General features: G+C 37.7%; 1 protein-coding gene across 2 annotated transcripts in view; it reads left to right on the top strand.

Moving 5' to 3' along the window:
* Window positions 1-1461: 1461 nt before the first annotated feature.
* RFC1 (replication factor C subunit 1) overlaps window positions 1462-15774 on the top strand; it is a 103893-nt gene continuing 89580 nt past the window's right edge. The window contains exon 1 of one of the 2 annotated variants that reach the window (XM_036908494.2): window positions 1462-1653. In XM_036908494.2, coding sequence (XP_036764389.2) covers window positions 1651-1653 — 3 coding nt within the window. In that variant the 5' untranslated portion in view covers window positions 1462-1650. The remainder of the gene's footprint in view (window positions 1654-15774) is intronic. The other variant, XM_057502157.1, reaches the window with a different exon arrangement.

The raw sequence follows: 15774 nt of genomic DNA, 5'->3' as shown, positions 1-15774 counted from the left end.
GAGATCACAGGCAAAAATTTATGTGATTTGTCTGCTGTGTACATTTTTCTGGGGAGTAGGTTCATAGTTTTTAATGATTTCTCAAAGGATCTAATGACAACCCCCCACCCCTGACTCAACTGAGTATTTCCCTAAGCAAACTTATGGGGCAGATTAGTTCATTTTTGGAACTATCTCCCTTGATAATACCTAGCCTTGTGTAATAATGATTTAATAGCTGACTTAAAAAAAAGATTATTATCCGCTTATGCGCCAGGAACAGTTCAATAACAAGTCTATGAAGTAGTACTATTACCTTTATTTTACAGATGAGGAAAGGGAGGCATACTAACTTGCCTGTGGTTACACAATTAGCATGAGGTAGAGCTAGGACCGCTGGCATACTCCTTCAGAGGGTCCCATGCAATGAGGCCCTGTTCATGAGTAACAGTTTACTCCTTTGTAAATTGGGGACAATAATAGTAGCCAGTATTGTTGTGGGTATTAGATGATCTAAACTAGGATAGTTCATAGCTGCATGCCTGACAGGTATTACAGTGGGCCTTTAATAAATACAGGTTCTCCATGCTTAGCTTCCATTTTATTCCAGAAGGCTTTGCTATCTTTCATTGTACAGATATTGTTGTGATAAAACAGAAGACAGAATAGGGGGTGGGTGGGTAAGAATTTGCAAGTCTAGGTCAAAGCTGGAGTTACTGCTCTACCCACTAAATTCCTTGGAGTCTCATGCTTTCTCTTAAAATTGTATGCAAATGTTCCATTCGATTTCACAATTCGGTTGCATATCTACTAATATACAACCTATTTACTCCAGACCTTTTGGAATCATTGTGTTTCTATGGCGATGCACCTTGTTTAATACCTTGGCTTCTCACACACCACTACTCTTTAGGGGATTTTCCAGAGCAGATTTGGGAATTTGGAGGCTTAGATTCCTAGCCTGGATCCCACTGGCTTCCTTCGGTCTCATATTTTGTCAGTTATAAAAGAGTAGGTGGTGATGACTAGATGATTTTACTAAAGTCTTTTTTGCTCTGGAATTACACAACGTAAAATTGTCAGTTAGCCCGGTGATTTTCAAACTCTGTCTCCACGTAACAGGAGAGGAAAAAGCCAATTCGGTGGGTCAAACATTAAAAATAATAAAGATGAGGGTAAATACTGTTTGATGAAACTTTTCAGAATAGATACTGAAATGTAGTATGTGAAACGTACACCAAAAATATGTGTCTTACTGCGAGTGGGAGAAACACCTGAGAGCCACCACACGGGCGGCGTAGCCTCCGCACGCGTAACAGGGTACTGCTCCCTGGTTTGCACACCTTCTGAGGATAGCAATCTCGGAACCCCGACTCGAGCGCCCCTGCCGAAAGCCAAAGGCGCAAACCTGCGCGCGGGCCGCGGTCGTGTCGCTCCCCGCAGCCTCAGGGGCCGGACAGCCTACAGTGAGGCACCTGGGCCCAGGCAGCACCTCCCGCCTCGGGCCGGGACCTAAGGAAGCCGTGCGCCTCGACGTCATCACCGGGCGCCGCTGCCTCCACCTTCTTCCACTTCGCGGGAGAAGTTGTTGGCGCGAATGGGTCTCGAGCTCCGGTAACGGATCCTGCAGCCGGCTGGCCTGCCCGCCCGCCCCTTACTCAGCGGGCTGCGATGGTGAGCCCTGGGGGTAGGCCGCGCGTCTTGGGGTTGAGGGCTGTGTGTGGACCTGGCACTCCTGGCTGGAGGGGTGGGGGCGGACGGCCGTGCGTGCCTCCGGAGCAGAGCGAAGAGCCACACACCGGGCGCTGGTCGCCGCGGCTCTCGGCCGCAGCCAGCGCCCAGGGTTTTTGGTGCTGCGCCGCAGTTTCACTTTTTTCTACTCTTGGGGGAAGGGAGAAAGGAAGTCAGTGGTGAAGGTGATTTTTGGGATGCAGCGGTGAAGTTGTTTTCCTTTTCAGCGTTGCCCTGAACTTCGGTTTGAGACCTGCCTAAAGCCTTGATCTCAAGTTTTGGGTCATGAGGGAGGAATGTAACAGTTTTCTTTTTTATGAAAAAGTTGTCTCAGGTCTTCAGCTTTAGTCATTAACAGCTCCATAAAACGTTCATCACATAGCCATTTTGAGACTGAGGGCATGGGGAGGATGTTTTATTTGGTTTAGATGAGTTCGTAAAAGTCAAAGGGATAACGCGGTTTACCAGGAAAACAACAAAACAATACAAAACAAAAAACAGCGGGTAGAAGCAGATGTAATACATTTGACAGCTGTCATCAATTATCACCTGATGTTATAAATCTTTAAAAAAACCTCAGTGCATAATTCTGCATAAAGCATTTAAATTGAGAGTGAAATAATTATGCAGCCATCAAAACTGGCATTCATTCTGTTATGGCAACAGATACGGTTATGTCTGAAATATTTTTAAGAACAATTTATGATGTTCCATTAACCAGAATCCACATAACAAACAGACATTTTTTTCAATCATTCTTCAGGTTATTTGTTACCATGCCAGCATTCTGGAGGGAAAATTTTAATGACGAACTGGGAAACCTTGCAGCCCTTTGTGTTTCTTCTCAAAGAAGGATGAAATAATAGCCACTTTTTACTAAGTATCTTCTTCAGGTCAATATGTGAGCTGTTTCTTTTACACACCTTTTCTCACTTAAACCACACAGCAGTCCAGTTTTACAGATGAAGAAGGCTTTTAGAGTTTAAACAATTTGTCTTCCAACTAGATGGTTGAATGAGAATTAAAACCTAGGTTTTCCTGACCACTCTATTATACTGCCTCTCTAAAATGATTCTAATTAAATTTGGATTTCAGGCACTATGGTATTGTGTCAAGTTGATGAGATTTAGAGTCTTGAAAATGAGGGTTAGGTAATGTTTTAGTCTTGCTCTGCCATTCAATATTTATATGGTTTTAGGCAAGTAAATAGCTTAACTTAAACCTCTTTCTGAGCCTCCTTTTCCTTACTTGTAAAAGGGGGGAAATATAGTTGCCTTAAGTGATGGTCTTGAGGATTAAACAAGATGATATATGTAAAGCTTCTGTTCTGGTGCCTGGCATGTGGTAGGCATACAACTACATGACTACCAGTAATTTAATTTTCTGAGGAAGGACCCTATGGAATGTTACATAGACTTTAAGGGGCATCAAAGATGCTTCTGATGTTGTCAGTTAAAGTGAACAACAGCTTATATCGTCAACTTTTGATCAATCAGATACTTTAAATTTTGGTTCTTTTCTTTCTTAGTACTCCTATTCATGGTGCAGATGAAAAATAGAGCCCTTCTCAGAAATAAATAGGAGTCAAATGGGTCATTTTTGTTGTTTGTTAAAGGGAAAAGGTTCTATAATGTAGATGAGAAGTTTGGTATTTAATTTAGTCTTTCCATTTCTAGTACAAAAATTAGCAAAACTCTAGACTAAAGACTAAAATTCTTTTCAATGTATGTTTATTGAACACCTGTGCAAAAGTTATATTGTAGTACCGAAGTTCTTTTGTTTCAGCCCCAGTTCCCTCTGATAATGTGGTGAATGGTATGCAAATTTTCTGCCCACAGACATACAGATGGGCACATACATACCATTTAAGGGGATTCATGTATCTTCTGAAGCCTTCGCATAGATGCAAGATTAACAACTCTTGCTGTGGAAGCTGAATTTTTTCTCAACTATTTTCCAATTAAAATTATAAATAAAGGAATAAAATACTGTGTGCACAAAATGGAATACTCTGCAGCCATTAAAAAAGGAGAAAGCCTTATGCCCTGAAAGGAAACAGTTGCCAAGATAATTCACTGAAAAAGGAAGGTGCAGAATGATATGTAAAGTAATCTACCACTTTATGTAGAAAAATAAAAGAATATATACATATTTACTTGAAGATGTATAAAAGTTTTCTGGAGGGATATACAAGGAACTAGCTGATAACACTTATAGTGTCCAAAGATGGGGAATGTGTCTCTGAGAGGCAGGTTGGGAGAGAGACTTTTTACCCTTTCGAATTTTAAACCAATATAATGTCTGTGAAAGCAATTGAAATGAAAATAAAAATAAAAACAATAAAAAGAGAAGCCAGGTAAACAATTTGGATTGCTATGAGGATTTAATTATTTGCTGAAAATGTAAATAAAACCTGAGACATGCCATTTTTAAGAAGTCAACATATTTGTTGGCTGGTATAATTGTTTATTGAAAATATGCATATCGTTGAACTAAGCACACGAGACTTAAGGCCTTATCCAAGATCTAATCCAAGCTTTTGTTGTTCTAAGAAACTAGCCTAATCAAAAGTCTTGAAGATTTATGCCTGTTTTCTTCTAAGAATTTTATAGTTTCAGCTCTTAGATTCAGGGCTTTGATCCATTTTGAGGCACTTTTTGTATGTAATTTTGTATATGGTGTAGTGGTCCAAGTTTATTATTTTGCATGTAATGATATCCAGTTGTCCCTGTACCATTTGCAGACTATTCTTTTTCCATTGAATTATCTTGGGTTCTTTGTCAAAAATCCATTGACTATAAGTGTAAGATTTTTGTTTTCCCCCCCCTGGATTCTCAGGTCTATTCCACTGATCTATATGTCTATCCTAATTCCAGTAGCACATTGTCTTTATTACTGTAGTTTTATGGTAAGTTTTGGAATTGGGAAATATCAGTCCTCTTTGTTTTTCAAGATTGTTCTGCCTGTTCTTGGTTCCTTGAATTTTCATATAAACTTTAGAATCAGCAAAGAAGCCAGCTGGGATTTTGAAAGGGATTGTACTGAATCTGTAAATCAGTTTGGGGAGTATCACCATCTTAACAATATAAGGTCTTCTGATCCATGAACATGGGCTATCTTTCCATTTGTTTAAATCTTTAATTTCTTTAAACAATGTGAATAGCTTTGAGGTGTGGGTTTTACACTTCTTTTGTTTATTCCTCTCTCTTTCTCTCTCTCTCTCTCTCTCTCTCTCTCTCTCTATATATATATATATATATATATATTTTTTTTTTTGATGATTCTGTAAATGGAATTGTTTTCTTAATTTCACTTTTAGGTTGTTCATTTCAAAGGTACAGAAATACAATTGATTTTTGCGTATTGATCTTGTTTCCTGCAGTCTTGCTGAACTTATTTAGTAGTTTGAAAGTTTAATAGTGGGTTTCTTTGGAATTTCACTATATAAAATTATAAATCCAAAAATAGATACAGTTTTACTTCTTCCTTTCCAGTCTAGGTGTCTCTTATTTCACTTTTTTTTTTTACTAATTGCTTTTGCTAGAACCTTCACAATGTTGAATAGAAGTAGTAAGGGTGGATCTTTTTCCTCATCTTAGGGGAAGTGTTCCAACAATTTTTTGCTTTCAAAGTACAGTTGACCCTTGAACAATGCCAGGGTTAAGAGTATTGATTCCCCCTATCCCTACCCCGTGCAGTTGAAAATCCCCATATAACTTTTGACTCCTTCCCCAAAACTTAATAGCCTCTTGTTGACTGGAGGCCTTACTGATAACAAATAGTTGATTAACCTGTATATTGAATATTATATCTATTATATACTATAATCTTACAATAAAGCTACAGAAAATAAAATTTAAGGAAAATACATTTTTACAGTAGTATACTGTATCCATACTGTAAGTTATGTCCTCTGTTTACAAGATGAATTGTCTATTAGTACTGTGTCAGTATTGTCTTATATGATACAAAACACTGTTGATGTTATATATATTATTAACACTAGACATCAGAAATGAAAAGATAATGTGAAAAAAATTCATATTTATTTATAGGTATGACAATTCACATGTTGATAATGAAGTAACAGTATGATTGCTTTATAGTAGCTAGTGTAATCAATAGTTGCTTCACAGTAGCCTCACCTATATATTAATGAATCAATCATAACATTTTTGTGGCATACAGTATTATAATCATTCATAATATGGTATTGAAAACATTCTTACATTTTTTAAAAAACATTTACCTGTGATGATAGGCTGATACACAGTTTTTCTAATTATGTGTGTGTGAGAGAGAGAGAGGTATACTGTATTGTAGTGTAATTCTTTGAAAGCAAAGTTATAAAACATTAGGAAAACTAACACTATTGATTTCATATTAATACCACTCAATTTATGCCTATGTAAAGGTAGCCTATCCACTTCCATTCAAGTCTTGCACATGGTGTTCTACATGATGAATACTTTGGTGACACAAAAATATACAGTTCTTGCTTATACAGTTACCAGATTTTCACATGAAGACATACCCAACAGTTGACTTAATTGTATGGCATGATGATTATTTACTATTAATTAAGTGGAGTGGATCGTCATGAAGGTCTTCATCCTTGTCTTCACATTGAGGAGGAAGAGAAGGAGGAAGAGGGATTGGTCTTGCTGTCTTGCTGTCTCTGGTGGAAGAGGTGGATGAGGTGGAAAGGGAGACAGAAGAGGCAGGCACACTTAGTGTACCTTTTTGGAAATACATTGTAGTTTCTGCCTGACTTTTTTGCTTTTTTATTTCTCTATAAATGTTTCTTTATATGCTACCAATCCTTCTTTAACCATTGCTTTATTAATTTTAGTGCCTATCTCATAGAAGGGTCCATATTGTAAAAAAAAGTTGAAAGCAGTCTTGAATAATCATAACACTTTAGCCAAATTGTCTATGTCAGTTTATTTTTCTGGCAGTGCTTCGCTTCTTCTGTGTCTTCTTCCTCATCATCTTTCACTAGTTTGGAAACACTTATCTCCATCAAGTCATCTTTTGTTTATTCCTCTGGGGTAGTGTCTGTCAGGAATATCTCCAAGATAGGTATCATGAAGCCCTTTACCTGTCCCCCCACCTTTTTTGCCATATTCACAGTCTCTTTCATGATATCCTCGATTGGCTTTGTCATAAATCCTGTGAAGTCATGTTAACATCTGGACACAGTTTTCTGCAGCAGGAATTTATTGTAACAACAATGGCATCTTCAGTGGTGTAATCCTTCCAGACTTTCTGATGTTCTTTCAAAGTGTTGACAATCCTTTACAGAGAATACCGTGTGTAACGAGCCTTAAAGGTCCTTATGACCCTCTAATCTAGAGGCTGAATTAGAGACATTGTGAAGGGGGCCAAGTAGAACACTTTTGCCTTCAGTGTTGAACTCATGGGGTTCTGGGTGGCCTCAGGCATTGTCCAATATCAAAAAAACTTTTAAAGGCGATCCCTTACTGACAAAGTACTTCCTCACTTCAGGGACATTGCATCGATGGAACCAACTCCCAAAAAGTTCTTATTGTCTTGGCCTTCTTTTTGTACAACCCACAAAGACTGGCAGCTGGTGTTTATATTTTCCCTTCAAGACTAAGGGGATAGCAGCTTTAAAGATAAGGGCAGTATTGATCATAAACTCGACTGCATTTGCACAAAACAGTAGAGTTAGCCTATCCCCTTCCTGCTTTAAATCTTGGTGCTTGCTTCTCTTCCTTACTGTATCCTTTGTGGTATTTTTTTCCAGAATAGGACATTTTCATCTGCATTAAAACCTGTTTAGGCATGTGTCCTTTCTCCTCAACGATTTTCATAATGGTACCTGGGAATTTGCTGCCTCTTGGTCAGCAGAAGCTGCTTCTCCTGTTATCTTGTTATTTTTAAAGCTAAACATCTTTCTAGAATCACCAAACCATAAAAAAATTGGCAAATCATCCTTGTTGGCATTAAATTCCCCAGCTTTAGGTTATGTATCTTCCATCTGCTCTAAGTTGTCATATAGTGCTTTCACCTTTTCGCTAATGTTATTAGTGTTTATAGGTATGCCTTTCTTATAGCAATCCTATACCTATAAAAGTTGCATTTTCAATACGAGATAAAAGGGTATTTTGCAGAAGTGCAAGATTTTTTGCACCTGTTGGTGTAGCTGCAGTGACGGGTTCATGAATTTCCTATTTTCTTTTTGCAGTGGTCCTTATTGCTGGTTTCATTTATCTTGAAATGGTAGGCAACTGCAGGTGCAGACCTTAATATATGGCACATATCAAGCAGACCCTTTTTTTGTAATGTTATGATTTTTCTGTGCTTCTCGGAGCACTTCAGCATCACTAGTAGCACTTTTTATAGGTCAAGTTGGTGTTATTCAAGTTTTACAGTATTGCACTAGATATGCTGGAAATATGGAAGAACAGGAGGGATCACTTTTTACTGCAATACACAGTTCACTGGAGATGAACTGCTCACGCGGAGATTAGTGTCATGGTATTTTAAGAGGAAACTTGCAATACTTGAACTCACAGCAATAGCAACAGGAAGTAGCTGCAAAATTTTTACGGTAATACAGTATGTACTATAGTTAATTTTATGTGGTTATGATTTAATTTTGCATCTATGTGTCTTCACACTTACTTTGACTGTGAATGGCACCATGTATGGTCTGTAAGTATTTGTGTACATAAGCTCTGATAAATTTTAACTCTTTAAATAGATTTGTGTGTATTTTATAGTAGTAAGTTATAAAGTAGACTAGTATCTACATGTATCTTATGCATTCCTGACATACCTTTTTTCTTAATTTTTTTTTGATACTTCTAGGCTGTGTGGTTTGTGAGTTTTTTTAAATTGTTGTAAACCTCCAAAATTTTTTCCAGTATATTGATTGAAGAAAATCCTTGTGTAAGTGGACTGGCACAGTTGAAGATCATGTTCAAGGGTCAACTGTATAAGGCCTTAATATAATTTTAAGTAACTTTAAATTATTTCACAGTTTGTCTCTGCTGTCACCAGTTGCATCAGTGTATATTTTAGACAGACATAATTTTGCGTGTTAGTGGTTTTCAAGATAAAAGATATTTATAATTTCAGTAGATTTTGTGAAGTGTATGGGTGGTAATTTCTGCTTACAGATTGGGTGGATGACTTAAAAATATTAATCAAATACTTATAGTTGTTACTTTCAAAATAGAGAAGTAAAACCAAAATACAATATTTTGGCAGTTAGTCTATAAGAGTACTGCAGTACTTACTTTGCATAAAATCTTGCCCTTTTCAAAGATAAGTGAACACAGTGACATACTTGCTTTCTCTTCACAGTTTTGATAGGCAAATAGAACTTGTTTGTTGGTTGAGCCCATCAGCAGTGGAAAAAAGTGGTTAGAGCTGTTTGGTGATACTTCAGAGTAAATATATGTTAGCTTTTGTACTTTGACCTTCTAATGCTAAAGGTTGTTATGATGGCTTACTTCTGTGCTGGTTTAGGAATATTTATTGCAAAAAAAATTTTTTTTCACCTCTAACTTCAACTAATAAAAAACAGCTTGGTATAGGTAAAAGACTTTAAAAAGATCCTTTTTTTTGGTACTTGGCAAAGATTGGTACTTTCTTTGTCTTGACTCTTGTATGTTAAGATTGTGTTTGGGCTGCCTGCCGGAGCAGTGCATCTCTCTAAGCAGTGGAGTTATTAGTTACACCTTACAGTTGGAAACTGCAAGCGCTCTGTTTTTGCGTACATTTAAAAGCATGTTAAATTTCAAAACTTTTACTAGAGAATGACTTATGGCCATTCTCATTTTTTTTCATCTAAGAATTGAAATTTTAAAAATCTCATAAGGTTGTTATATAGATTAAATGAGTTAATATATTTTTTAAGTGCTTAAATAATTGCCTGGCACAGCATAAGTCCTACTTAAGGGTTTGTTAAATTAGTAAATAAATGAAGCCCTACATCAGTACATTAGAATGGAACTAGAGGGGAGAAGACAGCTGTATTTGGGAGATAGGCAGGATGATTAGGAGTGAAAACACTGCCCATTTTTGTTTTGGCTGAATGGTAGTACTCTGCATTGAGGTGGGAAATAAAGGGAGAGGAGCAAGTCCCAGAGAAGTACAAGCTTAATTTCAGACATGAGCTGGAGGCATCTTTTGGGCATTTAGAGAGATATGTATCTGGCTACATGGAGGTGGAGCTCAGAAGAGATCTGGAGTGGTGGCAAGATGTAGGAGGGATCAGTGTGTATGTAGGTAGTACTGAGGTGAAGATGGGTGTGAGTAGCTTGCTTGGTGTGCATATGTGGGTCCGAAGTTTTTAACATAGGGTGCATGGAGAGCCATTAATAGGCTTAAGGAAAAATCCTGTAAAGTTGCACACAAAAGTTTGTGTGTGTGTGTGTTTGTGTGTGGTGTGTGTACTTTCTGACACCAATCAATTCTCTAGTTCTCTGAAACCAACTAGGTGTCCAACAGTTCAGTTGAATTCTGACACTGTTCAGTTAGTGCAGATCCTACAAGTTAAGAGGCACACTTCCAGAAGACTTCTTCCATTTCAGGTGCCAGTTGCAAGTCCTGGGCCACCTGTACTTCTGACTGACTGGCTCTAAATCAGGGCATCCCAAGACCTCCTCCCCCTCCTCAGATTCAGTAGTTTGCTAGAATTGCTCACATAACTCAGGAGAATACTTTACTTACATTTACTGGTTTATTTTAAGGAGCAGCCAAATGAAAGGAAGAGATGCATCGGGCAATATTATGGGGTGAAAGGTGGTGGCGCAGAGCATCCATGCCATCTTTGGATGGGATGCACCACCCTTCCAGCAACCTCTCTAAACATCAAACATCGCTTGGTTCAATACTTTATAATCCAATCTCCAGCCCTCCTCCTCTCTGCTGGTCTACAGTGGGGCTGAGTGTTCCCACCCTCTAATCACCTGTTGGGCCTTTCCAGTGGTCAGCCATCATCCTAAGGCAATGTAGGGGCTCCAGCCCAGGTTACTTCATTAACATAAACTCAGATGTGATCAAAAAGGGCTGATTATGAATAACAAAAGACATTTCTATCACTTAGGAAATTCCAAGGATTTTAGTAGCTGTGTGCCAGGACCCAAGTATAAAGGCCAAATATATTTTTGTATTATGCGATAACTGTGTTTTGGCATATTTCTGTGGAACATATTCATGGCTTTCATCAGATCTGCAGAAGTGTGAAAACCCACTATTTAGTGGTTAGTGAGAAGACCACCTTTTTTGTTTCCTCAGCACACGTGTTTACTTATTTTAATTAGTTTAGGCATCCTGTTATTGATAGCTTCCTATACCAACATATATGCTCTGCAAAGTTAGGGACTGCAAGGATAGGGAATTGCTGTATAATGCTTGGTGCAGGCTACATTTTCAATAAATATTTGATGAATGAATAAGTAAAAATAAACATATTTCCAGTAAAAGAAAAATCAACTGGAATGTAATACTTACTGATATGAAAGCATCTTCTCCAGCCCTTTCTGCATACCTTTATATGTTAAGTTGTGAAGATTTAATGACAATGAGTAATGTAGCCCAGAGAAATACAGTATTTGTTATGTAGTAGGTCAGTTATTTTATTTTGGTATCATTAATCTACAATTACATGAGGAACATTATGTTTATTAGACTCTTCCCATCACCAATTCTGCCCCACAAACCCCATTACAGTCACTGTCCATCAGCGTAGTAAGATGCTGTAGAATCACTACTTGTCTTCTCTGTGTTGCACAGCCCTCCCCGTGCCCCCCCCCCACATTATACATGCTAATCATAATGTCCCCTTTCTCCCCCACACCCTTTATCCCTCCCTTCCCACCCATCCTCCCCAGTCCCTTTCCCTTTGGTAACTATTAGTCCATTCTTGGGTTCTGTGATTCTGCTGCTGTTCTGTTCCTTCAGTTTTTTCTTTCTTCTTATACTCCACATATGAGTGAAATCATTTGGTATTTGTCTTTCTCTGCCTGGCTTATTTCACTGAGCATAATGCCTTCTAGCTCCATACATGTTGTTGCAAATGGTAGGATTTGTTTTCTTATGGTTGAATAATATTCCATTGTGTATGTGTACAACATCTTCTTCATCCGTTCATCTACTGATGGACACTTAGGTTGCTTCCATTTCTTGGCTATTGTAAATAGTGCTGTGATAAACATAGGGGTGCATATGTCTTTTTCAAACTGGGCTGCTGCATTCTTAGGGGAAATTCCTAGAAGTGGAAATCATGGGTCAAATGGTATTTCTATTTTGAACTTTTTGAGGAACCTCCACACTGCTTTCCACAATGGTTGAACTAATTTACATTCCCACCAGCAGTGGAGGAGGGTTCCCCTTTCTCCACAACCTCACCAACATTTGTTGTTGTTTGTATTTTGGATGGTGGCGATCCTTACTGGTGTGAAGTGATATCTCATTGTGGTTTTAATTTGCATTTCTCTGGTGACAAGCCATGTGGAGCATCTTTTCATGTGTCTGTTGGCCATCTGAATTTCTTCTTTGGAGAACTGTCTGTTCAGCTCCTCTGCCCATTTTTAAATTGGATTATTTGCTTTTTGTTTGTTGAGGTGCATGAGCTCTTTATATATTTTGGATGTCAACCCTTTATCGGATCTGTCATTTATGAATATATTCTCCCATACTGTAAGGTACCTTTTTGTTCTATTGATGGTGTCCTTTGCTGTACAGAAGCTTTTCAGCTTGATATAGTCCCACTTGTTCATTTTTGCTTTTGTTTCCCTTGCCTGGGGAGGTATGTTCTTGAAGAAGTCGCTCATGTTTATGTCCAAGAGATTTTTGCCTCTGTTTTTTTCTAAGAGTTTTATGGTTTCATGACTTACATTCAGGTCTTTGATCCATTTTGAATTTACTTCTGTGTATGGGGTTAGACAGTGATCCAGTTTCCTTCTCTTACATGTAGCTCTCCAGTTTTGGCAGCACCATCTGTTGAAGAGACTGTCATTTCCCCATTGTATGTCCATGGCTCTTTTATCATATATTAATTGACCATATATGTTTGGGTTAATGTCTGGAGTCTGTATTCTGTTCCACTGGTGTGTGGCTCTGTTCTTGTGCCAGTACCAAACTGTCTTGATTACTGTGGCCTTGTAGTAGAGTTTGAAGTTGGGAAGCAAGATCCCCCCCACTTTATTCTTCCTTCTCAGGATTGCTTTGGCTCTTCGGGGTCTTTGGTTTTTCCATTTGAATTTTTGAACTATTTGTTCCAGTTCGTTGAACAGTGCTGTTGGTAATTTGATAGGGATTGCATCAAATCTGTATATTGCTTTGGGCAGGATAGCCATTTTGACGATATTAATTCTTCCTAGCCAAGAGCATGGGATGAGTTTTCATTTGTTAGGGTCCTCTTTAATTTCTCTTAAGAGTGTCTTATAGTTTTCAAGGTATAGGTCTTTCACTTCCATGGTTAGGTTTATTCCTAGGTATTTTGTTCTTTTTGATGCAATTGTGAGTGGAATTGTTTTTCTGATTTCTCTTTCTGTTAGTTCATTGTTAGTGAATAGGAAAGCCACAGATTTCTGTGTGTTAATTTTGTGTCCTGCAACTTTGCTGCATTCTGATATCAGATCTAGTAGTTTTGGAGTGGAGTCTTTAGGGTTTTTTATGTACTATATCCTGTCATCTGCAAATAGTGACAGTTTAACTTCTTCCTTACCAATTTGGATTCCTTGTGTTTCTTTGTTTTGTCTAATTGCTGTGGCTAGGACCTCCATTACTATGTTGAATAACAGTGGGGCAAATGGGCATCCCTGTCTTGTTCCAGATCTCAGAGGAAAAGCTTTCAGCTTCTCACTGTTCAGTATGATGTTGGCTGTGGGTTTATCATATATGGCCTTTATCATGTTTAGGCACTTGCCCTCTATACCCATTTTGTTGAGAGTTTTTATCATGAATGGATGTTGAATTCTGTTGAATGCTTTTTCAGCATCTATAGAGATGATCATTTGATTTTTGTCCTTCTTTTTGTTTATGTGGTGGATGATGTTGATGGATTTTCGAATGTTGTACCATCCTTGCATCCCTGGGATGAATCCCACTTGGTCATGGTGTATGATCCTTTTAATGTATTTTCGAATTCGGTTTGCTAATATTTTGTTAAGTATTTTTGCATCTATGTTTATCAGGGATATTGGTCTGTAATTTTCTTTTTTGGTGGGGTATTTGCCTGGTTTTGGTATTAGGGTGATGTTGGTTTCATAGAATGAGTTTGGGAGTATTCCCTCCTCTTCTATTTTTTGGAAAACTTTAAGGAGAATGGGTATTATATCTTCTCTGTGTATCTGATAAAATTCCAAGGTAAATCCATCTGGCCTGGAGGTTTTGTTCTTGGGTAGTTTTTTGATTACCGATTCAATTTCGTTGCTTGTAATTGGTTTGTTTAGAATTTCTGTTTCTTCCTTGGTCAGTCTTGGAAGGTTGTATTTTCCTAAGAAGTTGTCCATTTCTTCTAGGTTTTCCAGCTTGTTAGCATATAGGTTTTCGTAGTAGTCTCTAATAATTCTTCGTATTTCTGTGGGGTCTGTCTTGATGTTTCCTTTCTTGTTTCTGATTCTGTTGATGTGTGTAGATTCTCTTTTTCTCTTAATAAGTCTGGCTAGAGGCTTATCTATTTTGTTTATTTTCTTAAAGAACCAGCTCTTGGTTTCATTGATTTTTTTTTCTATTGTTTTATTCTTCTCAATTTTATTTACTTCTTCTCTGATCTTTATTATGTCCCTCCTTCTGCTGACTTTAGGCCTCATTTGTTCTTCTTTTTCCAATTTTGATAATTGTGATGTTAGACTATTTTTTTTTTTTTTAGATAATTATTTTTTATTGAAGGGTAGTTGACGCACAGTATTACATTACATTAGTTTCAAGTGTACAACACAGTGATAAAAGATTTATATACATAATTCTAGGTTCCAGCTATCACCCTACCAAGCTGTTACAGTATCTTGACTATATTCCTTATACTATACATTACATCCCGGTTACTTATTTATTTTACCATTGGAAGTCTGTCCTTTTTTTTTTTCTGTGAGGGCATCTCTCATATTTATTGATCAAATGGTTGTTAACGACAATAAAATTCTGTATACGAGATTCAATGCTCAGTGCACAATCATTAATCCACCCCAAGCCTAATTTTCGTCAGTCTCCAATCTTCTGAGGCATAACAAACAAGTTCTTACATGGAGAACAAATTCTTACATAATGAATAAGTTACATAGTGAACAGTACAAGGCAGTCATTACAGAAACTTGTGGTTTTGCTCATGCATTATGAACTATAAACAGTCAGTTCAAATATGAATACTCATTTGGTTTTTATACTTGATTTATATGTGGATACCACATTTCTCTCTTTATTATTATTATTTTTAATAAAATGCTGAAGTGGTAGGTAGATACAAGATAAAGGTAGAAAACATAGTTTAGTGTTGTAAGAGAGCAAATGTAGATGATCAGGTGTGTGCCTGTAGACTATGTGTTAATCCAAGCTAGACAAGGGCAATAAAACATCCACGTATGCAGAAGATTTCTCTCAGAATGGGGGGTGAGGTTCTAAGCTTCACCTCTGTTGATCCTCAATTTCTCACCTGACGACCCCCCTGTGACTGTGCCTGTCTTAGGTTGTTCCTCCCTTGAGGAATCTTACCCGTCTCTGGAAAACCAGTCATCTTCTGGGGCCATACAGGGAAATGTAAAGTTGGTAAGTGAGAGAGAAGCCTTATTGTTTGAAATGGTTAGCTTTTTATTTCTTTGCATATTTATGCCCTGTAGCTTCTATGCCCAGCATTTGTCTTGAGGTATCTTTACCACTTGGAAGAATTATGATACTCGGTAAATTTGATATGAGGCACGAATTCTATTTAAGGGTTGTAATTAGGAAGGAAGAAGAAAAGCTATAGAAGTAGCAGGCAGCAGAAAACATGGGAAGATTGATTATTTCTTTGACATATCTTCTTGTAGAGTAACTTCAGCATGTATAGGTTTTAAGCTACTACTTAAATTGCGCACACACATTCAC

The sequence above is a fragment of the Manis pentadactyla genome, chromosome 5, assembly GCF_030020395.1.
Source record: "Manis pentadactyla isolate mManPen7 chromosome 5, mManPen7.hap1, whole genome shotgun sequence".
Taxonomy (NCBI): Eukaryota; Metazoa; Chordata; class Mammalia; order Pholidota; family Manidae; genus Manis; species Manis pentadactyla.
Note: the sequence above shows the minus strand (reverse complement) of the source record. Positions and strands in the feature narration are given on the sequence as shown.